This window comes from Mytilus edulis, chromosome 7 (assembly GCF_963676685.1).
Source record: "Mytilus edulis chromosome 7, xbMytEdul2.2, whole genome shotgun sequence".
Classification (NCBI taxonomy): Eukaryota; Metazoa; Mollusca; class Bivalvia; order Mytilida; family Mytilidae; genus Mytilus; species Mytilus edulis.
In genome coordinates this window covers 30,171,937-30,199,181 of record NC_092350.1, presented here as the reverse complement: position 1 = coordinate 30,199,181, position 27,245 = coordinate 30,171,937, and the positions used below count along the sequence as shown (strand labels likewise).

General features: G+C 31.6%; 2 protein-coding genes across 2 annotated transcripts; one reads left to right on the top strand and one right to left on the bottom strand.

Annotated features, from left to right (window-relative positions):
* Positions 1–508: 508 nt before the first annotated feature.
* LOC139481212 (PIN2/TERF1-interacting telomerase inhibitor 1-like) lies at positions 509–6,240 on the bottom strand. Its single transcript, XM_071264379.1, has 5 exons — positions 6,082–6,240; positions 4,084–4,206; positions 3,137–3,293; positions 2,610–2,715; positions 509–1,822 (listed from the first exon to the last, which is right to left on the bottom strand). The coding sequence occupies exons 1-5, from the start codon at positions 6,152–6,154 to the stop codon at positions 569–571; spliced, it is 1,713 nt and encodes a 570-aa protein (XP_071120480.1). The 5' UTR covers positions 6,155–6,240; the 3' UTR covers positions 509–568.
* A 138-nt stretch (positions 6,241–6,378) lies between these two features.
* LOC139481211 (serine/threonine-protein kinase PLK1-like) lies at positions 6,379–23,038 on the top strand. The gene is made up of 13 exons (XM_071264378.1): positions 6,379–6,661; positions 9,115–9,222; positions 9,491–9,607; positions 11,038–11,255; positions 11,652–11,747; positions 12,099–12,298; positions 12,577–12,699; positions 16,186–16,284; positions 16,863–16,958; positions 17,749–17,902; positions 18,662–18,791; positions 19,756–19,872; positions 20,852–23,038. Exons 1-13 carry the CDS (start codon positions 6,557–6,559, stop codon positions 21,086–21,088), a joined length of 1,800 nt encoding a protein of 599 aa, XP_071120479.1. The 5' UTR covers positions 6,379–6,556; the 3' UTR covers positions 21,089–23,038.
* Positions 23,039–27,245: the final 4,207 nt, after the last annotated feature.

The following is a 27,245-nucleotide window of genomic DNA, read 5'->3' as shown; positions in this document are numbered from 1 at the left end:
AGATGGACAAGGGTAAAACTTAATGCCACCTCATTTATAGCTGGGTATAAAAATAAAGAATTGTTTTGCTAAATCTCTCAAATTATGCTGGGACTATTATTGGGACCTTTACACCTTTGAAATTGAAAAAAATAGTCCCAAGTTTTTCCGAAAGCCAAGCAGTGGGCATGGTTCTGATGGAGCCTACAATTAGCTGCAAGGCTGGACCTTTTCTGATGCCTTAAAAAAGTCTTGCTGAGGAAGGACATGATATTTGTCCATCTACAGAAACAATATTTAAATGTTTTTCACGTCTGGTTGACACATTTGCAGACAAACAACATATCATTCCAATTTGCAGTATGTGTTCATCTTCAGACAATTGAAATTGAACACGACATTTGTTTGATATATAACTTAGTAATTTTAGAATTTTAGAAAAGAAGATTTCTGAAATTCACAAAAATATATAATAATACTCCATACTTATAGCATTTATATTTGAGATAAAAGGAGGAAAGTTCTCATGTAAGATTTAATAATTTTAATAATTCATCACATATCCACTGAATCTATAATTTAATTGATTTCATTGGTTTTTCTTTAATTGTTTCATTTTCTTTTTTATCTTTTTATCCACCTTTGTTGAATCATTATATCCTGTCAGTGAAGCATAGCCTACAATATTAGTCATACTGGATCCTTTAAATGCAGTTTGCAATTCCTTCATAACTTTTGGTGTCACAGCAGTACCTTGTCCTGTCTCTGTCGAACTCTCTTTACTCCTGTCATCCAATTTTTCCTCACTAGATTTTGAATGTTCTTTTTTCTTATTTTTCTTTCTTTTTCTCTTTGATTGTCCTGTATTTCCTTCTTTATTTGCTAAATCACTCTGTTTATTTGAACTGCAGTTATCTTCTGCAGTTTTATTTTTGTTTTTCTCCGTTGACTTTTTCTTATTTTTTCTTTTCTTTTTCTTTTTGTTTTCTACTTCAGAAGTTGAATTTGAAATTTCTTTGGGTGTATCTTTTTGTTTATGTAATTTATCATTCAAAACAAATTCAGGACAATGTTCTTTTGTAAAGTTACCTAAAGCATTCATTAATTTTGTTTTCTGAATTCTTTTATCCACATACTCTTGATCCTTGCTATCTTTGTTTTTTCTCTTCTTCTTTCTTTCACTTGCTTCACTACTTTCATCACTACCAGTAAGTTTGTCACCAATATTTCTTTCAGTCTCATTTTGACCTTTAACTAGTTCCTCTAAATGTTTTGTTTTGTCTCCCTCTAAACAAATCTTCCGCTTCTTTCTTTTTTTGTTACTTGTACTTGCTTTAACTTGTTCTTCTGTGTTCATATCACTTTCATTTTTACTTAACTTAGATTTCTTTGCTTTTTTTACATCATTCTGACAAGTGTCAAGCTCATTTTCTTCAATTGTTTGATTTTCATCAGCCTCTTCATGCTTTCTTTTTTTATTTTTCTTCTTTATGGACTTTGAATCTAACTCTTCGTCACTACTTTTCAAATCTATACTTTCATCATCACTACTTGATTTGCTGTCGTTACTATCTTCCTCATTACCAATCATAAAACTAACTCGTTTAGATGATGAATTGCTGACTGAATCATCCGAACATTTATCATCAATAAAACTTGCATTTTCTTTATCATGACCTTTCAATATAGAGTGTAACTCTGGTTGACTAGAACTTCTACTATTTTTTAAACTTGTCATTTTCTTGGCAAAGTAATCCTGAATGCTCTGTTCACTGTTAACTGTAATAAATCCTCCTTTAACTTTCTCCATGGGATCAATATCACCATCATTATTGGGAGTTTCCTGTAATTGAATGAAAAAATATTTAATGTTAGAAGAACTATGTAATTTGAATATCATACATGTCATACCCAAGTATAAAGAATAAAAATAAAAACATGGAAAAATACAAACATTCTACCCAAATTTCACATCTGCATGTTAGGGTTGAAAAATAAACAAAGTTCAATTTTATTGTAATAAACAGAGTAGAAGTAGCTGAAATGACTTAAAGTGCTAATTTTTCTTAATGCAAATTTTTGTGATCAATAGGACATGGTTCTGTATATATATATATACTAAGGTCATGCCAATGATGACGTTTGTATATCATGATCAATTTATCTGCAGTAATTAATTCTGTTCATCTTTCTACATTTTCTTGTACTGCATTCAATATCAAAGATAATCTTCAAATGTTGACTCACATTGATTGATTTAGAGCCATTTTACTGTAATATCTTAGATGTCATACTTTATTGTGCATTGATTTATTGTGAGTTAAAATAATTAATATCTGTCCATAGAACACCGAGCCCATTTTGAAAAATACAGAAAGTTCACATTATAATGAACAAGTGTAATAAACTAAGTTGATGCGAGTACAACTTCATGGTAAACTACCTTGACCAAACACTTAGTAAGGGACAGAAAGATAGACCAGAAATTATAATGCCCCCCCCCCCCCCCCCCTAATATTGTTTGTGGCATATAAAACCTCTCTTTATGTACATTTCATTCATTCTGAGATCTAGATAGTTTTCTTATTTAAACATTTCAATTTATGTAGAATTTGGAAATTGATTCTAACCGAGACTACGGTATCCTCTGTTTTTGTTGTACGTCTACCAAATATACAATCAAGGTCTTGACTGGATTTTGCAGAAAGGTCTTTACCTTTTGTAAACTTCTGGTAACTGAAATATTTTAAGATAAATCACTGAAAAAGTAGAGAGCATGATATCATTTACTAATGGAAAATTGTACACATTTTAGTATGTTTGCCAGTTACATGTATCTACAAAGTTGTTATAAATACAAATGTAAATATTACAAATTAGTTTTTCATATGTACACATTACATCTGGTACTAATGAAGTTGTAAATTCAATCATGTATATGGTTCGTGTTGAGAAATTACTTTATGAAATGTAATAGATTTTCTGAACAATGTTACAAGCTGTAGGTGTATTATAATCAAACAAATGATGATTCATAAAAATCAAGATTGTAAAGACAAGAAACAAACTTATGATGTCTAATAAATAGAAATAGACAATATCTTTAAACAAGCAAGATTATAAAATTATTTCTTAGCTTATGAACAAACAAACTTACTGTACACGACTTTTAGATGTTTTTGATCTGTTTTCAAGACTGGATACCTTTTCAGTATCAATCTGTGTATTAGATTGATTAAGGTTAGCTAGGAGAGCATTGAAGTCGTCCTGATGTGCTATCCAGTTATCTACTTGACTTTTAGAACATCCAAGACCTTAAAAATAAACATTGCAATAGATATCAAATTAATATATATAAATAGATATCTGTGTTGACTTGAGTTATCATTGATATGTTCATAATTATAAATTAACTGTTAACTAAACTGAATTTTTGAAATCAAAGGCTTTTCTACCTCAGGAATAGATTACCTTAACTGTATTTGGCAATTTTTTTAGGAATTTTGGTTCTAAATGTTTTAAACTTCGTACTTTATTTGGCCTTTTTAAAAAATTTTGATTCGAGCGTCAATTTTTAGTTTTTGATTTATTTTCGTGTGTTTAATTTTGGCAATTTCATTGGAGGCACCAAAAAAGCCAAAATAAAACTACAACCAAAATAACCCAATTTAAGGTATTTGTAATTATGTACTTTGCAGACCAAGTTTTTTCTTGTTAGAAAAGTATTTTTCCGCAGGTTTTGGTGTAACTATATGTTCAGTGTACTGGCAGTATGAATGTCTAAGTTGTTTTTGTACTTGACGTTTGAGTTGCTTATATATATGTTTATATGTTTTTTTCATCTCTGGGTGTTCAATAGACTCGGGGACTAGTTGGTTAAGTTTTGTTTTTAATTCTTGCCAAGGTTCATCAACAAAATATGTTTTTAGATTTTCTTATATTATATTATTTAAGTTATTTACTTCTTTGTTTATTGTGCCCAAGTTTGCCTTGTTGTAAAATGGTACAGTTCTTGGTGTCTATTTTAGCTAAATAATACAGAACATCAAAGATTTTCATCTTTCAGTTCATATCATATAACTAACAGACAGAATAAATACTAACCATGATTGTCATTTTTCAGAGATACTTTTACATGATCTGTTAGCCCATCTTCGTTTGCCCCAAGTCCCTTTCCTTTAGACCATCCAAACTTCTCCAACATTTTCTGTCCAAATTTAGATTCATCTGAAATATTTCAAAAAGTTTTATGTTAATTGTGATTTTTGAAATCTAAAATCAAATTCCTCATTTTCCAGATCAGTGATATTGTTTTTCTTAAATTACTGGAGAATAAAGGCTTTTTCCCCTGGAGAAGAATCCCAATTTGAAAATAAAATGGCTTAAAATTATTCCCAAAAAGACAATTTTTTTCCCAAACAGTGCAGTCAAGTAGTAATTGTGCATGAATACAAACTGAAAAACACTCATTTAAACATTTTTCATGCCTTAAAATTACTATATGTACAGATTTCAGGGTCTATTTATGTATCATCACTGACAATAAGGGCTTTTATTTCAAATGAGGGTTTACCTCTTAAAAGGGGATCTGCAAATTGAAGTTCCAGTCAAATTCATGGTTTATTACAAATTTCCCAATTTGATACAAATGATGCATATCTTCCCAATAAAAAAGGGTAGAGGTAGTTATGAAAAAAGCCAACAATATCACTGCAGATGCAATTTGAGTGTATCTTGATTATGGTTCATCAAAAGGATTGACAAATGTTACCCTCATGTGAAGTCAAGGTCATAAAACATCCCCTAGCTATAGTAGACAAATATGTTTATACCACAAAATCTACTCTCAAGAGGACAGATATGCATTGCATTTAAGAAAGTCTACCCAGTTAAACAGTTTAAATTCCCTATTACTATGGTGAATATTTCTATTGCCACTCAATTGTGCATGTCAATCAAAACATTCCATTTAATTCATTATTTTATGGGAATTCCAACTTGAAACTACTTTGAAGGAACAGTAAAATACACACAGTAAAATCCTGTTCAGTTTTTAGTTAAACTGGTTTCAAATTTGATTCAAAATTCATCAACTGCTCCAGTTGAACTGGGGTCATTTGATGGGAAACTCGCAACAGGCCTTGAGACAGACAGAAAGAAATTTACTTTAAGAGACATAAAATTTCCACAAAAAAGCACCAATTGGAGGATCACGTATTAACTCAGCTCATAACGAACTAAGACTAAATAAAATATCTCATAAAATTAGCCTGTAAGTTACATGTATATTGCATACTCCAACTACTAGAAGAATTTTATTGTGATGGACAATGTTGTTCATCTTATTTGAAATAAATTATTTGTTAACATATTTTATATTATAAAAACTTTTTTTCTTTAACAGATTACATGAAAGCAATAAGCAAGGATGTTAACAAAATAAATAGATGAACATTAAGACTTATGTCAGTTAATTTAAAGTATTGAAAAGCCATCACTGCCGTAAGTATGGTAAGGGTCAAAGTTAATAAAGAATTTTAATTTAAATAAAAACAGCTGAATACAGCAATGTGTACAGTTGGACACCTTTTCAAATACCTTTAAAATAATTAATGAAAAACGTAGTGTACACACCAATTTAATTACCTTATTACTGACAGTTGTACTATTGACACATGTTCTATCAACCATAAAACTAATTAAGAAGATAACTACGTGTTGTCACATGACTGTTTAAGAACCAAATATCAACTGACTTTACAACTACTGGGGTGCCTATGTGTGTTATTGGCACATGTTTGTTAGTGTACTTTGGGTTAAATTTGAATGCAAACTATGATTATATTATAGTTTATTCAGATCATGATATATATACAATCAATTCGTGCCCAAACAGAATACTGTCCAGCATACAAAATGACAGTAACAAGAGATACAAATGTACAGTATACAAAATAAGTCATCATAACTTTAGTTCAACTTCAGGAACACGTGGTAAATAACAGTTCATTTTTATTTTGCTTCCCGTACTTCTCTTTATTTTGACAATGTGGTAATGAAAGAGTGACATATATAGACAATTCTTCTGTAAACCCCCAATACCTTTACTCCAGTTTGAACCTCTTGGGTCAATAGATAGCTTTTGTTTTCTTCGAGGTTCTGCAAGCATTGACATTTTTGTGTATTGCAATCTTCAACTTCCGGTATTATTTTTAGATATCAGAATTTTGATTGGTCTACTTCAATACTATTCAACCAATTAAATAGTATGAATAGTCGTCTGTGTATTGCATGGAAAATATCCGAGGTATTCCAAAAGGTGACAAGAAACAACATGTCCACCTGGCGGAGCCAATTGACCAATCAAAAGTGCGGTTTTAAGATCTGACCAATCAAATTATTGTTGATTTGAATACCTTCCGAAGTACTCAAATTTGAAATTCGTCTGTGAAGTTGAATGGAGACTACGATATTTTTGAAAAATAGAGACAACTCTTTTTAAAATACTACTGCGGTGAAATAATCTCTCATGCTTTTTTCTTTTACCTGACCTACGCATCCAAATAGAAATATCAAAATGTCTAGCGCGAGAAGAGAAGAGATGAAAAAAGATATAATTCCTGACATGGTTGTGGATCCAAGCTCAGGGAAACGATATTTGAAAGGAAGATTTCTCGGAAAGGTAACACATTTGAATCTAAATAAAAAATTCTATGCCTTTTACTTACATATTAGAATTTCAATAAAAGAGTTTACTCAATATATACATTTTTAAAAGTAATTTGATACCTTTACCTTATTATTTTATTGATTATGCAAGTTATGACATGTCTAAGATTTGTGTTATGATAGTATAACAAATAAAAAATACACAAATTTCAAAATTATTCATCTATGAAAAGTCAATTTTAAAAATGTTTCGCGTGATTTCAATATAAGGAAACAAACCTGATAATTATTTTACCTTTCTTTGTATAATTTTCTAAGCTGAGATTTTGGCAAAGATCCAGAATTTTATATGTTTAACATTGTTAACATACAGCTGATTTCTTTATGCTAAAAAAAAATTAATACACATATTTGGAAATCTGTCCTGGTTGACCCGAGATTCTGTCCCATTGAACTTTTGACCTCATACAACAATCGCTTTTCCATTGTGGCTTCAGATTTTTTTGTATCATGGCATGGTCATTATAATTTGTGCAATCCAGTAATGGTGGAAAATATCCATAAGGTGTATCGGATATCAATCACATCTTTAACCTAGTAGAATTTGAATGTAAGGAGGTTGAGGATTGGGGGAACATCCTAAACCATATCCAAAAGGCAAAACAGTCTGCCAAACTTTTAGGTTTTGTTTGACTGAAAAAGAAATTTGAAGTTTTTCCACTATATATTCACCTAAAAAATTTGAGGATGTCTGTCTGACCGAATGAATTTTTGTCTGACATTTTGTCAGTTAGACAGAGTTTGGAATACACTGCAAAATCGGGAAATTTACAGTGAAAAAACTGATCTCCACTCCAGATAATAATGAAGGTGTTCAAGATGTTTTGGGTATCAAATTTTAGGGATATAAAAATAAATTAGATATCAGATATTTGCTGTCATGGTACGAACATTAAGGTTAATCATTATTTGGCCCCAAGACACCATGGCTGAATTATTATTGGTTCACAGAAATATGTGATAAAAGGAAGCATTTAATTAATTTAGACAAATCATTAAGGTGACTGTTGGTAATACACAGTATTAAATTTGTGAGGAGAAGGCATTTTTGTTGGCAATGACTGGACATCTAAATAGTCTTGTAAAATTTTGTAGTAATCATATCATTATAGACATAGAAAATATTGGCATCACTAAGGAAATTTGATTGTTGTATGACTTCATAATTCCAGTGTGTCAAGTTTTCAGTGAACTTGTTGCGCACAGATTTCCAAAATAGCAATATACAAAATTTGAAAAGTAACATTATGTACATTAAACCTGTGTTTAGCTTGCCATCAATAAATTATGCTTGCAGTGCACTACATTTTGTATAAATATTATATGTCTGTGCTAAAAACAGCCACCCTCATAATGATTTAAGATATATATATCCAGTGCAAAAATAAAGATTTATAGTTCTATGGGTAAAATATGGATTAGATATTTAAATGAAATTAATCCATTAAGAGCTTGTTTTTTACAAATCAGATTAACATGATTAACTAAACAAGATTTGTCTGCAATTAATTAAATGTCTATTCAGATCAATGGTTAGTTTTTGATTCACTGTACTTCTATAGACCAAAATAAAATATGTGTTTCTTGTAACTATTAAGAAATTGTGTTGTCTTCACCCCTTGTACATACATTGTATGGTGAAGTACAGTTCTGCTCTGCAAAAAAAAAGTTTACTATTATTTTTAATAGTATTTTTTTCCTAACATGCTGATAAGTTTTTTTTTTTATATATTTGTAACTTATAATTAGATATATATTTAGTGCTATATATAAAAAAGAAGATGTTGTATGATTGCCAATAAGACAACTATCCACAAAAGACCAAAATGACACAGACATTAACAACTATAGGTCACTGTACGGCCTTCAACAATGAGCAAAGCCCATACCGCATAGTCAGCTATAAAAGACCCCAATAAGACAATGTAAAACAATTCAAACGAGAAAACTAACGGCCTTACTTAGCTTTCTTACTGAAGATTTAATTAATTCCCAAAAATGTGGCTATGAAGATAAAAAAAAAAACGGACTAACTGCTGTACACTGTACTATCAAGTTGTATTATTGCCAATGAGACAATTTTTCATCAGAGTCCAAAGGATGTAAACAACTAAAGGGCGCACAACTGCCTTAAATCATGAAAAAGGGGGGGGGGGGGGGTATGATACAATATAGTATAAATAAAGCTTTTAAAGTTTCATATATAACAGTAAACTTAATCAATAAATGTGAAACAAATTCTTAGTATTAAACAAACATCTTGATATCATTTATGCTAAAAACAAATATAGCAGACAGCACCAAGGAATTATAGGTCCTGAATTATAGTTTTCCCCTTTTTACAGACACTGCAAAACATGAAGTGGAAGACACTGTAAATTTAAATGTTTTGTACCTTATTTACAGGGAGGATTTGCTAAATGCTACGAGTTGACAGATGTGGAAACAAAAGAACTATTTGCTGGGAAGGTTGTTCCCAAATCACTGCTGGTTAAACAACATCAGAAGGACAAGGTACTTTATATAATTATGTTTATTTACTCAATTATAAAAAAGCCAATAGAAATAATTGAAGTGTTTTGCATTTGTATCAAGAGTTCACTTGCATTGTGATCAGGCCCTTGCGAGTGAGAGGGATCAATTGCAAGGAAAGTCTAACTATTCAGGTTAGTTTCTTACATAAAGATAAATAAAATGCTAAATTCAAAAGAAAAAATGATTTTATAAAACAGAATTCATATGTATGCTGTACATAATTATTTATAAAACTTATATTTTTCAGATGACACAAGAAATCAACATCCACAGAAGTATATCACACAAGTACATTGTAAAGTTCCATTCCTTCTTTGAGGATTCTGATCATGTTTATATTCTACTAGAATTGTGTCGTAGAAGGGTAAGTAAAAAACTGTTAGCAATAAAAACATAAGGATTACAAATTTAGCCACAAATGGCACAATGAATTGTTAAGGCCAAAAAAATATATATGTCTGTTTACGGTTACCCGACCGACCCTACTTTTGAGTGCCGACCCTAAGACATTTTATTTCAGTCATAAAAAAAAACTGAACTCGTGTCAAAAGTGAAGTTAGTGTTGCCAATAATATAAATTAATTGCCTGATACATCCCAATGTTCACAATCATGAATATGATAGCTATTTTAAGGAAATTTGGGACTTGTGTGATGAAATAAACTCTTTGCAGCCATTTTTTCCAACCAATAACAAAGGGGAATAATCCAATCATTAAAAATACTGGTTAACTCGGTCCATGATTAACTCCGACCACGACAAGATAAAACCGCATGACTCAAAACTATGTCACAAAAAATGAAAAGTAAAATAAAATGGAAATACTGACCTTCCTACCCTATTCTTTTAAAGTATGTAACCTTAAGGTAGATAGGGTGTCTTCCTCCATTTTGGATTTGGAAATACCAGAAAACAAGGTCTAGATCTTTATTAAAAATAGAATGTGCAAATTTTGAGAGTAGTAGTAGGAAATTCATGTGTAAGAACTTACATTTCAATATACAGTCAGCTCAGACTTAAACAAGTTGATTTTTGTTTTTGACTTAAAGAAGTCAAACATATATTTATTATAAAAATGTGTTTTCAAATTTAAACTTATCTAAGTCAGAAAATGACAGACTTGTTAAGGTCTATTTATGTTGATAAAAAAACTTAATTTTACTTGGTGGCCAAAGTACACCACCTCTGACAGCAAAAACCTGCCTAAACCTGCCTGAGAGTTCACAAGGAACACAAAGTTTTAATAAAATGAACTTAGATATAATATTTTTGGTTAATCTTTATAGAAATTAAACCATTTCTAGGAACTTTGACATGTAACGGTTTAAATTTCATTTTACCATGAAGTTGAGGTAGTATCAACTTTAAAATTGGTACACAGGTTTATTGTTATGTGAACTTTTAAAATTTGATGCCATAGAAGATTTTTTACCACAATTTAAAAGCTCACTAAGCATAGAAATCTATTCGGCTCAGGCATTGTCATATAAGGTTTACATTTTTGGTAAAAAGTTTACAAAGAAGTGGTGATCACATCAACTTGAAATTGTAGTACACATGTTTAATATTTGAGAACTAGTTAAATTATGCCAAATTGCATTTCTGCATTGATGTAAGCATTTGATAAATGTATGTTTAGCTAAGCATTTCTTTCAAAATGAATTCCAAATTGTTTGTTTATTCATTTGTATATTTCACCTTGTGAGTACCTAATGAATTTTTTTTAATTAGTCAATTTTTTTTTTTTAAAAGTACCCTATTCCAGAAACTTATTTATGATTATTTATCTTGTAGTCTTTGATGGAGTTACACAAGAGACGAAAAGCAATAACAGAACCTGAGACTCGATACTTTGTAAGACAAGTCATCCTAGCCTGCCAGTACCTACATACTAATAAAATCATCCACCGTGACTTGAAACTGGGAAATCTGTTCATAAATGATGAGATGGAAATAAAAATTGGAGATTTTGGACTTGCAACAAGATTAGATTATGATGGAGAAAGAAAAAGGTATGGTGTCAGCAATCATCCTACAACACACTTTGCTGTCATTTCTTTAAAAAAAAACTCTTGCACACTCCTCAAGAACTGCAAATAGTGAAAATTCTAAACATGCACATCTCTTTTATTTATAATGCAGATGTCAATTTTTCTCTATTTAACAAGATTTACACAAAATCTGTATAATAAACATGAAATACATACTTGTTTATCATGTTTATAACAATAACTTACAAACATTTTGTGGGGTTTTGTTAGAGATCATGTATTAAACAGAGAAATGAAAACTGATTTTAAATACTGAGTCCTCAAAAACTTATCCTTGTGTTGAATTTCCCATTCACTGTAAAGTTGCCTTCTAATTGATTTACAATATTCTTATAATTTTTTGATGATTTTTTTCAGAACTTTATGTGGTACACCTAATTACATAGCACCTGAAGTTTTAGGCAAGCGAGGACATAGTTATGAAGTAGATGTCTGGTCCTTGGGTTGCATTATGTAAGTAATCAATATGGATAGAGAAAAAGATAAAATGAACTATTTCTAGTTACACTCAAAAACTCAAATTATCATTTGATATTATGAAAATACTATATAGTTTATAAGTCCGTATATACATGTAGTAACTTTATCATGACAATTAACAAAACAGAAACGGACGAACTCAAACTACTGCATTGATTTTGTTCTACAGAAAAGGGGACTGATTTCATTATAAATGAATCAATTAAAACAGACATCTAAAGAACTGATGTTAAATGGATAACCTTGTTATTGAAAACTGTCTGAAGAAATAGCATTTTGTAAATTATTTCAATTGCTCATTTATAGATACTTGCTTTCTTCCAGATATACATTATTGGTTGGTAAGCCTCCATTTGAAACTACTTGCTTAAAAGACACTTACATGAGAATTAAAAAGAATGAGTATCATATACCATCTCGCATAAGTAAAGCTGCTGCAACACTTATCGCCAAGTTACTTAAATCTGACCCAACAGATAGACCTAACATGGATCAAATCTTAGATGATGAATTCTTGCATTGTGGTAAGTGTAATCTAGTGTTCAACCCTGCTCTTCAGATATACAGTTATCACCACCATGTGTAGAATAATTATATCAATAAAATTACAAATACAAAATTATGATCCATCACATGTTCCTTGAAGTCGAAAGCAATGTTTGTACTCTTTTAGGATACAATTTTTCCTTACTGAACACAATGAATCTGGTAACCAGATTCATTGTAACAGTCTGTCAGATATAAGGTATACCATCAATGACAAATTTATACTCTTTGTTTAAACAGATGACCTTTTTTTCAGGTTACTTACCAGCCAGACTACCAACAAGTTGTTTAACTATGGCACCAAGATTTGACACATTAGCTAAATCAGAATTGCAGACATTACAGTCAAGAAAACCCTTGTTGGAACTCAACAGAGCAGGTAATAGATTTATAATGATCATACAAATCATTCCTGAGGGCAAAAACTTTTCAATATATGATTTCTTTTACATGTCTGACTTGAACATTGTGTTGGTTAGGCCAAAAAAAAATATATGTCTGTTTCCTGCTGCCAAGGCAAATAAATCGGGGTAGGTAGGTCAGGATTTTTTAAAATTATTATTAGATTTTTTTTCTTTTTTGCACTCCCTGCAGTCGGTTTAATGTCGGGTTTGGTTGGGTTCCTGTACCCAAAAGTGAGTTAATCTCTTTAAAGAAACTTTGATTGACTTCTTCTCCCAGTGCCAACAATTTTTTTTCCTTAATTGTAGCACATTTGTGCTGGGAGCAGCCATTTTTATTGTTTTGGGCATTGTATGATATGGATCGGATCGGACCGGAAACAATTTTTTTCCGGAATTTAAAAAAATATCTAGGGTCAGGGTTTTGTTCCAGGGTCGGTTTTTTAGCTCACCTGGCCCAAAGGGCCAAGTGAGCTTTTCTCATCACTTGGCGTCCGGCGTCGTCGTCGTCCTGCGTCCGGCGTTAACTTTTAGAAAAATCTTCTCCTCTGAAACTGCTGGGCCAAATTATTTGAAACTTGGCCACAATCATCATTGGGGTATCTAGTTTAAAAATTGTGTCCGGTGACCCCGCCAACTAACCAAGATGGCCGCCATGGCTATAAATAGAACATAGGGGTAAAATGCAGTTTTTGGCTTATAACTCAAAAACCAAAGCATTTAGGGCAAATCTGACATGGGGTAATATTGTTAATCAGGTTAAGATCTATCTGCCCTGAAATTTTCAGATGAATCTGACATTCCGTTGTTAGGTTGCTGCCCCTGAATTGGTAATTTTAAGGAAATTTTGTTGTTTTTGGTTATTATCTTGAATATTATTTCAGATAGAGATAAACTGTAAAAAGCAATAATGTTCAGCAAAGTAAGATCTACAAATAAGCCAACATGACCAAAATGATCAGTTGACCACTTTAGGAGTTATTGCCCTTTATAGTCAATTTTTAACCATTTTTCGTAAATCTTAGTAATCTTTTAGAAAAATCTTCTCCTCTGAAACTGCTGGGCCAAATTATTTGAAACTTGGCCACAATCATCATTGGGGTATCTAGTTTAAAAATTGTGTCCGGTGACCCCGCCAACTAACCAAGATGACCTCCATGGCTATAAATAGAACATAGGGGTAAAATGCAGTTTTTGGCTTATAACTCAAAAACCAAAGCATTTAGAGCAAATCTGACATAAATAAATTGTTAATCAGGTGAAGATGTATCTGCCCTGAAATTTTCAGATGAATTGGACAACCTGTTTTTGGGTTGCGGCCCCTGAATTGGTAATTTTAAGGAAATTTTGCTGTTTTTGGTTATTATATTGAATATTATTATAGATATAGGTAAACTGTAAACAGCAATTATGTTCAGCAAGGTCAGATTTACAAATAAGTCAACATGACCAAAATGGTCAGTTGACCTCTTTAGGAGTTATTGCCCTTTAAAGTCAATTTTTTAACCATTTTTCGTAAATTTTATATATCTTTTACTAAAATCTTCTTCTCTGAAACTGCTGTGCCAAATTGATCCAAACTTGGCCACAATCATCTTTGGGGTTTCTTGTTTAAAAAATGTGTCCGGTGACACGGCCAACCAACCAAGATGGCCGCCATGGCTAAAAATAGAACATAGGGGTAAAATGCAGTTTTTGGCTTATAACTCAAAAACCAAAGCATTTAGAGCAAATCTGACATGGGGTAAAATTGTTTATCAGGTCAAGATCTATCTGCCCTGAAATTTTCAGATGAATCGAACAACCCGTTTATAGGTTGCTGCCCCTGAATTGGTAATTTTGAGAAAATTTTGCTGTTTTTGGTTATTATCTTGAATATTATTATAGATATAGATAAACTGTAAACAGCAAAAATGTTCAGCAAAGTAAGATCTACAAATAAGTCAACATGACCAAAATGGTCTGTTGACCCCTTTAGAAGTTATTGCCCTTTATAGTCAATTTTTAACCATTTTCGTAAATCTTAATTATCTTTTACAAAAATCTTCTCCTCTGAAACTACTGGGCCAAATTAAACCAAACTTGGCCACAATCATCATTTGGGTATCTAGTTTAAAAATTGTGTCCGGTGATCCGGCCAACCAACCAAGATGGCCGCCATGGCTAAAAATAGAACATAGGGGTAAAATGCAGTTTTTGGCTTATCACTCAAAAACCGAAGCATATAGAGCAAATCTGACATGTAGTAAAATTGTGTATCAGGTCAAGATCTATCTGCCCTGAAATTTTGAGATGTATCGGACAACTCGTTGATAGGTTGCTGCCCCTGAATTGGTAATTTTAAGGAAATTTTGCTGTTTTTGGTTATTATCTTGAATATCATTATAGATAGAGATAAACTGTAAACAGCAAAAATGTTCAGTTAAGTATGATCTACAAATAAGTCAACATGACCAAAATGGGGGGGGGTTGCGCAACAACAAAACTACTTCACAACTTTCTCATTACTTTGAATTTCTTGTTAGATAAATTTTACAAAAATTCTCCCCTGAACAACTGTCGGATTTAAACAAACTTGGTTTAAATCACCACTAGGATATCCAGGGACCACTGTGTATGATGACCCTGCCTGCCCACATGGCTGAAATAAAACATAGGTTTCAAATGCACTCTTTAGTATTATATCTCTGAAACTAAACAACAGTACAACAGTTGCATTTATCATGCAACAATTGTAAATAAAAATATCAGGTGAGCGACACAGGGTCCTTGGACCCTCTAGTTTTGGCCTTACACCAGTACTATTTGTTTCCTAGCCTTAAATTTTGTTGAAATCAAGACGAATTTTCAAATTATGCAAAACATTTCTATTTTTGGCAAATTTGGGATGTAAAAATCATCCCTTTAAAAATGAAATTGATTAAAACAGTTCTTTTGAACTTTCTCATGTCTTTTCATTAATTTAATTATAGAATAACTAATCAAAGAATTCAAATAAAGAAAAATATTCAAAGAGTGACCGAACAACTCATTTATTCACGAATGTGCGTAGCACATGAGTTAATTATCAAAGTTGTTCGGTCACGAGTTGAATATTTTTCGATATTTGAATTCTTTAATTAGTTATTCTCTTTATTACATTGGCAAATGGCTTTTTTTAAGGAAATAAATGTAAAACATGTAAGGAACTATATCTTTATTCTACGCATTCACAATTTGTTTTGTTCCGCCGTTATCGACGTCTTGACAACACCTATTGTTGCATGACGTCAGAGAGTGAAATAACCACGTTTATTTCACATGTGAAATTATTAGTTTTTATTTAACTGGGAAATCAATGTAATAAAACATTTTATTGTGAAACTTTGAACTTATTAATCAATTGAAAGTGACCTCATGTTTAGCCTACAGATGTGATTTGTTTATTTGATTTTTAAGTATCTCAAATTGATATTACTTTATAGATGGTAATGGTAGACCACAGACAGCTGTTCCAGATTCTGTTAAGGTGTATGAAAGGCAGCTGGCAGAAGGTGGTGAAGATGAAGGACAGAGAAAGCCAAGTAAGCAAATTTAAAACTTCTTAATGTGCGATTGTATCGATACACGTCTATGGTGGCACATATCTGTCATAATGATACACTCAGTGTTATGTGTTCAAATCTTAAATCCAACAAACAATTTCTTGAACAATCATGACTAGGATATTTTTTTGGCGTATCTTCAGATAAACAGAATGATGTCTTTGAAGGATATGGTTTTGATCCAACAAATGTATATTGAATGTTGACTTGACTTTTCCCTATTTGAACAACTATTTTCAATAGAGTATGACGTGATCTATGCAGGGGAATCAATCAACCCCATGAATAAACCTGGATGCTTGGTATCATAAATTTGATGGTTTTCAACTACAAAAAAAAGCAGTTTACATCTAGAAGTCAACATAAGGTTTGAACATAAACAGTGTCAAATCTCAAAATTTAGCGAGTCTTGTAGGATATCAATACATAAACTTCCTAAGTTCTGCTTTCGAAACCAAAGAAATTAAAGGACAAGTCCACGGACATAGTTTATTAATTAAGATAATTGGTTTGTGTAAAGTGTATTATAATAAGATTTCTACCATTGTTTTTGACAGGTGATGAGCCAGCAGATTATTATCTCTCTGACTTGTTTGGACAGTTATCAGCTGTAGTGGCATCTAAGCCATCAGAACGTGTTGTAATAACAGAAGGTTGGTATACAATATCAATTTTTTTCAACAGTATTCAGAGATACTATTATTAATATGAAGAAAACAGAAATGAACTTACTTTCAACTGAAATTAAACATTGACAAACCTAATATAAAACACCTTGATTTATGTCCCTTTAAAAATGGAAAAAATGATGGATATGTCACTTCTTAACTCAAATTTTACCTGCCTCAACCAAATGTTATGAAACTTATTCACAATGCTTTTTGACACCAAACACTTAGTTCAAAGTTAGATGGCATAACTTACCCCATTACTGTTTGTTATTGAACAATGAGAGCAATCAAACACCTAAGCAATCTAGAACAATATACAAACATGACAGAAACAAATGTCATAAAGTTTCAAAGACAACAATGTCTAAAGATATTAAAAAGTATATTGACCTTGCATATTTACAAGCGGGATATGTGTCCAATACACATTCTTTTATTTAAATATAATAAAATCCATAGTTAGTTTGATTAGGGCTATTTCAGAAAAAAATGTATGGGGGGTTGGAAGGCACATTATATTAATAATACATGGGTGATGGGTATCAGAGCAACTTTTCAGACTATAATGCACTATAATTCTCAAATAAAATTGTCTGGGTGGCGGGTGCTGACAAAAACTGCCTTCCAACACCCCCATACATTTTTTTCTGGAATAGCCCTTAGTTCATTGATCATGCATAATTACAAGTGGGAGCACCTGTGTCTCTTCTTTTAAATACAATGCAGGTACAGAACAGGCAGTCTTATATTGTTTGTTTTCTATAATTTACAGAGGATGCTGAGGATCCAGCACTGATACCTATATACTGGGTCAGTAAGTGGGTAGACTACTCAGACAAGTATGGATTAGGGTACCAGTTATGTGATAACAGTGTTGGAGTAGTGTTTAATGATTCTACTAGACTCATTCTTTTGGCTAATGGAGAGTAAGTAACTTCACTTTTGGATGTTTAAAATTGAAAAAGTATAGATGCATGAAAAAAAGAAAAAAAAATTTGCACTCAGAAACTTCACTTAAAACATTGATTCTTGTATGAGGATGTGACATTAGATTAATGATATTTTAGGGTTTTCAAAACTAATGGTTTTCCAATTATACCATCTCCTTTTGACAATAATTTAAATCTATTACAAGACACACACTGGACATTATACAGACAACAATCAATGAAGAAATGGATGCACTAGATAAAGTAAATTGTACTAGCTTGTGCACTATATTTAAGAAAAGAAAATAAATAATGTATAAACCTAATCTTGCAATCAACCAATAAATGTAAAATTGTCCAAAAAAAATTCTTGTTTCAAATCCATATATGCGAAAATAACATTGTCTTGTATGTAACTCATAATAATCCTTTTTTTTTTTTAATGTTTTAACAATCCATACTGATGAAACTCTCTTCTGTATAATGATGTCAGTAAAAAGTATGTATCTGAATGGATTGTTGAAATTGTTAAGACTTGTCTTACCCACCTCATTCAAGTTTTATTCCATCACCACACAAATATCCATAGAGAAACACAGCTGTCAAAGAGAAACAGTTTAATCAAATGTTGCAAGGTGTTTGTGGCTGTGAAATATCTTCTATGAAACGTGATAGTTCCAAACTTCCAATGTTTAACATGTATATTATTAGTGATTTAAATCTACCATATTGCATCTTTCTGATTTAATTTTACAGGAATATTCAATATATAGAAAGAGATGGAACAGAACATTACCATACCCTGAAAGTCTTTCCAGAAACTCTTACAAAGAAGGTTACATTGCTCAAATACTTCAGAAATTATATGAATGAACATCTACTTAAGGTAAGTTTTCTGTTAAGGTCGATGCAGGAAATAATATTTATTAAAGCCTGTGTTTAGATACAGTACATAGTGATGAGAAATATTAGACTTTCGTTCTTCTGAATGTGAATGTTAGAATAAACTAGGATCTGAATGTACTGTAGTAACATTTGATATGGCTTTATGTAAGTCGTTTGGCCAGCACATAAAAGCATGTCATTTCAGTTCAACCCTTTTCCCGATTGCTGCCCAGACAGAAGTTACTCTGATATGATGGCTTCCCTGGCTACTATTACTCAAGTGGGAGATCTTCATAATAAATGTCAATAAAAACTTGTTTTTAGTTATTTGTGTATTTATTTCATTCACTAACACCATGTTCACAGTTTTGTTCATGTTTTGAAATTTTCAAAATTCTGCTCTTAGACCCCAAATCGTAATTTTTAACCCAAAACGTGAAAATTTTGTAAAATTTTATGAGGCTGTACAAATTCCTCACACTGAATGATGTCCATTCCAAGTGTTTTGTACATAAAACAACATTTTATGTCAAAAATGTATACTAGTTTGGCTTCAATTCTTCCATATTCTTTCAAAAAAAAATGTTCCCTCATTTCAAATTCTTATAAATTTCGTCTTATTTTCCGGTTTTCAACAAAGGGAAACGCCATGTTTACACTTTCATCTGGGTATTTATCAAAGAGAGATAACTCATGTTTGCACTGTTTTGAGCGGGAAATATAAAAGAGATATTCTGATCCTGGTAAAACGGGACTCGTCAGCTGTCTGAAGCGTGAATCCTGGTAAACCGGGACTCAATGGCGAAAGGGTTAATAAGCACTCTATAATATACTGTTTATAAACAACAAAACTTTGATCACAAGCATAATTGGTATCAGTATTTCTTTGAAACAACATGTTTATGATTTGTAGACATTAAAATGTATTGTTGACTGGCTGATCAGTACGTTTGTATTCATTTTAGGCTGGTGCAAACATGGTACCAAGAGAGGGTGATGACATGACAAGGTTACCTTTCCTTAGGACTTGGTTCAGAACTCGCAGTGCAATAGTCTTACATCTCAGTAACGGAACATTACAGGTAAAACTTTCATCACATGGTTTATATTTGATTTTACTATTTAAGGTGGTACCCAACACCTGAGCTAAAATTAATTTGGCTCGTTTAATTTTCTTAAAATTTTGACAAAGTATTTACTTTGACCCTCTGACAAAAATATAAAAATTTCAAAAAATTTGAACCAACCATTTAATCAGGGCTATTCCAGAAAAAAATGTATGGGGGGGGGGGTTGGAAGGCAGTTTTTGTCAGCACCCGCCACCCAGACAATTGCAATTGAGAATTTTAGTTTATTATAGTGTGAAAAGTTGCTCTGATACCCATCACCCATGTATTATTAATATAATGTGCCTTCCAACCCCCCCCCCCCCTACATTTTTTTCTGGAATAGCCCTCAGAAAAATTACACTGGTTATATAGCAGTTTGACAAAAACTTATTTTGATCATTGAGAAGCTTATCATTCCTTTAATAACAATACCATGTCATTAAAACGTTCTGCTGATTTTACAGAGTTATTTCCCTGTACTGTTAGGTACCACCTTAACAGACAAATGTACATTTACTGGCATTATTTATAGATCAGTTCAATAAATTTTGGCTGTAAAGACTGTTGATGATACTGATGAACTGATCCAAGTAGTCAAAATTAGAAGAATATTCAACACATTAATTCACGATTGTGCAGAGTTCATGAGTTGACTAACAGCATTTTTTGGATACGAGTTGATATAAATTCGATATTGAATTCTTGGATTAGTTATTCTTTTTATTCCAACAACCAAGGACTCTTAATGAAAATAATTTAGAAAGTGCATGGAACTATAAATCTTTCTACACATTCTCTAATTGTTTTGATACAATGACATGAATATTGTCTTGACAGCATCTATTTTATATGATATCAGAGAAGTAATTTATGGGTTTTTATATTATTGAAAAATCAATTTTTGTCATAGCAATTAATGCATTAGTTTTACTCTGATTTTTTTTTATTACAGATCAACTTCTTTCAAGATCACACCAAGATTATTTTATGTCCTATAATGTCAGCTGTGACCTACATAGATGAGAAAAGAGACTTTCACATTTACAAAGCATCTCTAATAGAGAAGTTTGGATGTGCCAAAGAACTTTCAAGTCGTCTTCGATATGCAAAGACAATGGTAGAGCGACTGATGACTTCAAAATCTCTAGGATCTGGACGTGTACGATCAGCTAATCCTTCTACCTCCTAGTCAAGTGGTTGTGAAAAATATTGTGATCACTAAGAGGGTTCAGTTTCATGAATCATGACCATTGTTATCATTGCCTTTACATATTTAATGTATCTGAGGGATGTTCTCAAAGTATATCTTGTCTCAGGGGACAATAAGATTGAAGGAGTATGATTTTGTATAATACAACTTTTGTAAACACATTATGCTCACACTTTCATGTACAGTGCATTATCTAGGTCAGAACCCTCATTTGTCATATATCTAGTATGAAAGCACATGGCTTATTTCATGTTATACGTAATTTGGTTCAAAGAAAATTAGTGCTGCGACTTTTTTCAAGGGGAAGTTTTTTCTTCATCTTTCATAAAAGTGAATTTCATAGTCCCATGCTAATTTTTTGTTTTCACTCATTAGAATATATCGGGGAATTCATGTGCTTTTTAGATACAATGAACCTCATTTGTATGGGTTTTTTTTTTTTTCAGAAATCATAACTTTCTGTTATTCATTGTTCTTTAAATGTGAGAGTACTTTTTGTGAATGAAAAGGGAATGTATGTGAAAGAAGCATAAATGAAATTGAAAATGAAACATAGATGACTGAGTGAAACTGTATGATGTATGCTTGAGTAAATTTATTATAAAAGTGCTGCATGAATGGTGCAAGAGTTATTTTGATTGTATTTCATTTCACATCTCAAAGAAAAAAGACTTATCAAATTGTAGTTTTAAGAATCATGTTAAAATTAGCACAAATTATTCAAAGTGCTTATTGTCATCATGAGACTTGCATTGTTATTATGTCTTTTTGTTATCTTTGCTATGAATAACTCAACCTGTCATTTCTCTCAATCTAAGTAAGGTCCAACAATTTTTGGAGTGTGATTTCACTCCAGGTTTGCTTGGCTATCAATTTACAATTTTGTATGTAAGATACCTTTCCTGTAACTATTACACCATTTTTAATGACTTTGTTTACATTTTTTATGATGGGATGTAGTTTGATACAAAAGATGTTCCAGTTTACAGTAACAGCATATGTTATGGTAATCTTGGTAAAGTTTAACTGTGGTCTAGCCAATTTACTACAGAGTATATAGAAAAAGGAAACTTTGGGAACACTAGAAAATTGTAAAAACTTACAAAACTCAATGTGATTCTATAATATGGAGTATGAATATTACCAACTGATAACCAGAGTTGCCCTTTTCCTGGGATAAGTTTTACCCTATTTGAATACTGGGAACTGGTGTTTAAATTTTGTCCACATAATCTTGACATTTATAGCAGATTTGTAAACAAAACTATGTGTCGATGTATTAACTATTTAACTTAGCCTTTATTGCACAAATTTTGTCTTGCTATAATTTTATGGTTTTAAAAAACAATCTTTAATATTGTATTTCCATGAGAATGTGAAATAAGATATAATAAACCTTCAAAAAATATAAATTTGTAAAACTTTGGAACTTTTTGTGTTGTTAGGCTGCTGTCTCATCAACATTTACCTGAACAGTTCCTTTAATTTCTATATTTTCTTTTTTTTATCTTGCTATCTCTTGATCTTGTTTTTGTTTTAAATGAGGGCTATGTTTTAATTTTTTACAAATCCAATATGTGAGTTCCATCAAGTTAAATCACTGAAAAGATAGCCATTTGACTTGAATTGTATACACACTTTGTTTATTATTAACAAAAATTAAGATGACCTTGTTATCTAACAAATTTCTATGCCTTTTCCTTTTCTGAAAACTATAGAATCTCATAACTTTACTTTATGATATATAATGTTTTGTGAACAACTGTTCTGTTGATTTGCTATAAATAGAGTAGGAATGAAATCTTGATGCTGTTGACAATTCTTTCATTGTTATAATATCTGATAATTGAAACTCAATAATGTTATCATTTCTCCAAAATATATACAAGTCTTTTGAGTTTATATTTATGAATAAAAAATAAAACTATACTTCTTTTAGTTTTTGTTTACATGTAAATAGTCATCAGACTAGAAAATCCATGTCAATATTATATGCTATCAAAACAGAAAGTATGTGATCTTTGTTATACAGGTGTTATCAGTCTTTTTGCTTAAATTCTGCAATTTTATATGAAGCATTTATCACATCTCATTTCCATGGAAATAATATAGCCCTTTGAGGGTGGGTTTGACTAAAAAAAAATCATAATTCATAGTTAACATGTTTATCAAAATTGCATACAGGCTAGACATTTTATTTGAACGGAGGTAGCTTGCATGCTTCAGGTGCTGGAACTTAGTCGAACCAAAACTTAAAAATTGTCAATTTAAACTTTGCTCTTTTCATCAATAGGCATTTGTACCCAAAAAAAATGTCGGTAGGATTACTGTCTTTCTTTTGATCCGGTAACTATATTAGAATTCCTGCGCAACATGTCAGACTAGTGCAAAGCAGGGTTTGTTTTATGCCCACATGACAAAATATTGAGGGACATATTAATTTTCCCCCTGTCCCTTCCTCAGTCCATGTATCCCCCCTTCAGTTTTTGAGCTACAGCTTCAATATTTCGTAGGATGTTTCTACACATATAGAGGTGTGCCTGCCCTCAGGATTCTGATTTTATTCAAATATTTTCAAAATGAGTGGCATTTGTACTGAAATGGAGATTTTATAGATATTCCTCAAAAACTTGGACAATTTCAAGTTGTTATTCAACATTACTGTTTGTCAAATCTAAAGTATGTGAAACTATACTCGTGGAATGGCAGAGTAGAGGGTGGCATTGTCCATATCCATGTTGAACTATTTCACATTGGGTCATTCTACTGACATTTTGTGACTTTCCATACATTAAAGGTTCACTCATTGTTGAAGGTCATGCAGTGCTCTACAGCTGTGTACATCCTTTTCCTCTGGTAGATTGTTGTCTCATTGGCAATCAATGTAATCTCTTTTCCCTATTTAAATTTATAAAATATTTTAAACATGTTATCTTGAATATCCATTAACCATATGTACAAGTATGCTAGGAATAAATTGAACAAAAGATATCATCTTTTAAAAATAACAGCAATAGTTTTTTATAGAATTGCATAAAATTCTTCATGGACAATTTATTTTAAGTTGATAGTCATAAAGACTCATAATATAAAGCTTTACTGTACACCTTACAATAGTTCCATACACCAAATATGCTTTAAATATAGTTGACCTATTGCACATACTGTTTAAATAATCAAACTTGATCAATGAACCGTGAAAATTGGGTAAAGGTCAGATGAATCCTGCCAGACAAACCTGTATACTTTACAACCATTACATGTTTTAAATACAGTGGACATATTGCATATACATGTAGTATCCAAGAAACAAATCTAAGACTGACCAATGAACTAAAAAAATGAGGTCGTGGTCAGATGATATTTGCCTTACAAACATATTCACCTTATAATCATTCCATACACCAAATATAGTTGACTTATTGCTATAGTATAAGAAAAACAATCCAAACAACAAAAACTTAACATTGAGCAATGAACCATAAAAATGAGGTGAAAGACAAATAAAACATGCCAGACTTACATGCACATCATAAAATATTTTCAAACACGAAATAGAGTTGACCTTTTGCATACAGTATTTATAGAAAAAAACGAATAAAACAGACTTTTAAACTTAAACCATTAAATTATGAAAAGGAGGTCAAGGTCACTTGACACCTGCCAGTTGGTTATAAACACATTACAATCAATGAATCATTCTATACACCAAATTGTAGACAGCTTGCTTTAAGTAATTGAGATATGGAGTTGACCATGAAAACTTCACCTTGATTACTGATCTATGGAATGAGGTTGAGGTAAAATGAAAACTGTCTGATAGGCATGAGGACCTTGCAATGTATATGCACATACTAAATATAGTTATATCCTATTACTCATAATAAAAGAAATTAAGAATACTAAAAACTTCACTTTTTTTTTAAAATAGTCAATTAAGGTCAAGGACAATGGCCATATGAGGGGGATAGCCCCTTTATTAGGACTCCAGGATCAGGTTTTTTCAGCTCGTTATTTCAGGGTCCAGGATTATTTTTTTTTCCGAATTTGGGAAAGTCGGGATTTAAATTTATTCAAATTCGAGACCTCTGTTTTTAAGCCTGGGATTTCAGGATCAGGACCCCTCCTACCCCCCCTCACATATGACATAAAGAACCTTCTTAGCATAAGGCATCTATATTCAAAGTATGAATGATCCAGGTCTTCTACCTTTCAAAATATAAAGCTTTTATAGAGTTTGTGAACCCCACCATTGCCAGATCACTATCCCTATGTCAAGCTCTCTGCAACAGAAATCGCAGGCTTCACAAAAATGAAGTATAAAACACAATATTTTTGTGTTAAGGATGGCTATATGAACTTTTTGTTTTGTTTGTTTGAGAGTGGGTTTTTTGTCTAGCCTGCAACTTTTGTCGCAGAAAGCTCAACATAGGGATAGTGATACGGCAGTGGCGTTAGCCAACTTTTTAACAAAGCTTTTTATTTTAAAAGATGGAAGAACTGGATGCTTCATACTTTGTATATAGATGCCTTATGTTACAGTTTCCAGCTGTCACATGACCCTTGTCCTCATCATTTTCTTGGCTCAGTAACTACTTGAAAAAAAGTTAAGATTTTTTGTAATGTTAATTTCTCTCTAAATATGAGTAAAGGATTAACTATATTTGGTATGTTTATACCTTGCAAGGTCCTCATGCTCGTCATACAGTTTTCATGTGACTTCAACCTCATTTCATGGATCGATGAACAAGGTTAAGTTTTAGTGGTCAGGTCCATATCTCAGATACTATAATAGGTCAAGTATATTTGGTGAATGGAAGGATTGTAAGGTGTACATGTCAAACTGGAAGGTGCCATCTGACTTCATTTTCATGGTTCAGTGATTATAGTTAAATTTTGTGTTTTGGTCTGTGTTTCTTGTACTGTATGCAATAGGTCTAGTATATTTGGTGTATGGAATGATGGTAATGTGTACATGTCCAATTGGCAGTGTCATCTGACCCGACCTCATTTTCATGGTTACCGTAAGTGGTCAAAGTTTTGATCTTTTTTTTTCTAATACTAAATGCAAAAGGTCTACTATCTTTGGTGTATTGAAATATTTTATGATGTACATGTCAGTTTCGCTGGTTTTATCTAACCTTGACCTCGTTATCACAGTTCATTGCTTCGTGTAATAGGTCAACTATATTTGTTGTATGGAAGGATTGTTTAATAGCTGTATATGTCTTCCTGGCATTGTTCATCTAACCTTGACCTCATTTTCATGGTTTATTAGTCAATGTTAAGTTTTCTTGGTTAAGTTTGTGTCTTAGAAATTATATGCGATAGGTCAACTATATTTAGTGCATTGAATGATTGTAAAGTGTACATGTATTTCTAGTTAGGTTTATATGACCTTGACCTCATTTTCTTGGATCATGTTAAGTTTATGTGATAGTTGTAGTAAAGCCTAATATTCAGGACTATCAACGTAATATCAATGGTTGTAAAAGAAGGCGAGACATTTCAGCGTTTGCACTCTTGTTTTGGAAGGAGTCCGGCATTCTTTGTTGATTTATAAGGTGTCAGCTTGTATGATTTTTGTCAATTCCTGGTACCCTTTTAAAACCTGACATTAATTTGAAAAAATAAATAATTATACCATCTGCTTTAAATCATAATATATAAACTAAACAGAATTACCATTTTTTTTAATTTATTTATTGATACACCTAAATACTTCTGTAAACGAAGTAATTACACGACATATAAAATACAACTACATATAACACCATGTACAAACAAATATACAAATATAAGGAACCATCTTAAACTTATTCATATCGGAAGTTTTATGGTGATATAAATAGATAAAAAAACATTCCAGATAAATATTATTCCTCTGTCAGTTTCAAATCTTTGCAAAAACAACAATTTTAAAAGATATCTTAAGGCCATTTTACGGCTGAAGGTACAATGATATATAGCACAAATTAAATGTTTGATATCAACAGAGCATGATAATTCTGTTCATATGATTTTGCACTGCAATCTACTTTTCAGATTGAATTTCTAAAGAGTGTAAACTAATATGAAGTTTACAATGATAATCTATGACATCATTTTTGCACTTATATTCTTTTCTTTCTGGTGA